Source organism: Antrostomus carolinensis, unplaced genomic scaffold (genome assembly GCF_000700745.2).
Source record: "Antrostomus carolinensis isolate BGI_N321 unplaced genomic scaffold, ASM70074v2 scaffold44469, whole genome shotgun sequence".
Lineage (NCBI taxonomy): Eukaryota > Metazoa > Chordata > Aves > Caprimulgiformes > Caprimulgidae > Antrostomus > Antrostomus carolinensis.
Window position 1 is genome coordinate 30006 of NW_010338811.1, and position 1783 is coordinate 31788.

Consider the following 1783-nt stretch of genomic DNA (forward strand, 5'->3'; position numbering starts at 1 on the left):
TTAATAAACACTGCCAGTCCATACTGGTTTGAAGTAATATAATTAATTAAGAAGTATTATCTCATTCAGCTTTCCAGCACCATCTTTTCTTCAGGAAATTAAAATTAAAAATATCAACACCTCAAAACTTAATACTTCAGGTATAAAATATGATGGTATTACATAAGCAAGCAAAAATGACTTGTTATGTGCTCCTCTTACCACCCAAGTCTCTCAAGTCCCCTAAAATCCAATAAAACACAACTTTTTAGCACTCCCATAAGGGATTAGATTTGAACCAAGTGGAAATGACTTCTAAAGCTAGAAACCTCACATTCCAATGGAGAGTAGGGTTTAACTAAGTTTTCTGTATTTTACTCTCCCTGAAGTCAGATATGGTGTCCTCACCCTGAAGCACATTTTGGGTTTCCACCTGCAGCCTCTGAGCTTTGAGTAGCCTAAGAAAGCCTCTTACTTTGATACAAATACACAAGGAAGTCTTCCTTCAACCATCTTGAGGTAGTGAGGATTTACTTTGCAGGTCTGCTCTCAGGACAAATTGCACTGAACAGTATGCATGCACACCCAGAAGCTCTTTATTTTTCTAAAATTATGTATTTGGTAAGTTTACTTTCTCAAAGCTAAAATACCAGGGTGGGGTCCTGGCACTCTGGTCTGTCAATGAAAGTTCTGCCATCACATCCAAACCAGGTCAGCAGAGGTAGAAACACAGTATCTTCATACTGACCTGCAGTTGCATTTGCATTGCTGGAAGGGCATCCCACAAACACACGAATTCTACATGTATTCCACCAATAGCTAAAAAAAACCCCACAAGTGGAAGTGAATATCATGTTAAAGCTCTGATAAAGAAATAATCTAATTATTTAAATAACTGGTAATATCTTTCAGGGACATTTTCTTTGGACCAAAGATATCTTTTGTGATTCCCTGCAACAGTCAGTGATGGACATCAAGTCTGCTGGTGAAGACAACAGACATCATTCTACAATCTTGTAATAATGCTCTCAAAGGGCATAACAAAAACACCACCACAAAAAAAAAAACAAACAAAAAAACCTTCCTAACCACAAGACAGCTCCTCTTTTTACACTGTAGAAAGATTTTCTTTCTATACCTTCTTGGAATCAAAAAGATGTAAGAAATTCTCCTTTCAAATTTGGTAGCTGCCTTAATTTCCATAATGCTGCAAAAGACTGTACAAGCTCTTAATAAAGCATCCTAATATGCATCCCCCAGCAAAAAGCCTAACTCATGTTACTCAGCACAACATTCTCAACTAGTTTTGATGAAGAAACTCCAAGTGTAAGCCTTTATGTGGTTAAGAATATGACTCTTTGTAGCAACCTACTGCAAGTGCAGCTCCTTATTGTTGCCATCACACAGTTAATGTTGGTTTAAGCTGAAGCTACTCAGTCCCTGGCACAGGCCCCCATGTTCTATTTAGGCATCTTAAAAAACACACACATACAAAAGGCAAACTTTCACCATTCATATTTGAAAATTCCTCTGGAAAAAAAGAAGTCAAAACTCACATTAATAGTTCTAAAACACACTTAGGTCTTCATTATGTCTAGCTGGTCACCTGCACTATGTAATCCCTAAAACCTAAATTGCTGTATCTTAACACTAAACATTTAAAATACTAGAACAGTAACAATAGTATATATATTGAGAAAGACAGCTATAGAGGATGGGACCGATGCAAGGTCTGTTAAGGCAATGCAAAAATCCACACTGAAGCAGCTTTTTTAATCAAGCCTTGTCTGAAATACAGTACCCC

General features: G+C 37.1%; 1 protein-coding gene across 1 annotated transcript in view; it reads left to right on the forward strand.

Annotated features, from left to right (window-relative positions):
• Positions 1-946, forward strand: part of SCRG1 (stimulator of chondrogenesis 1) — a 2294-nt gene extending 1348 nt beyond the window's left edge. Inside the window, exon 2 of the mRNA XM_010175626.1 lies at positions 892-946. Within this exon, the coding sequence (XP_010173928.1) occupies positions 892-946 (55 nt within the window). The remainder of the gene's footprint in view (positions 1-891) is intronic.
• Positions 947-1783: the final 837 nt, after the last annotated feature.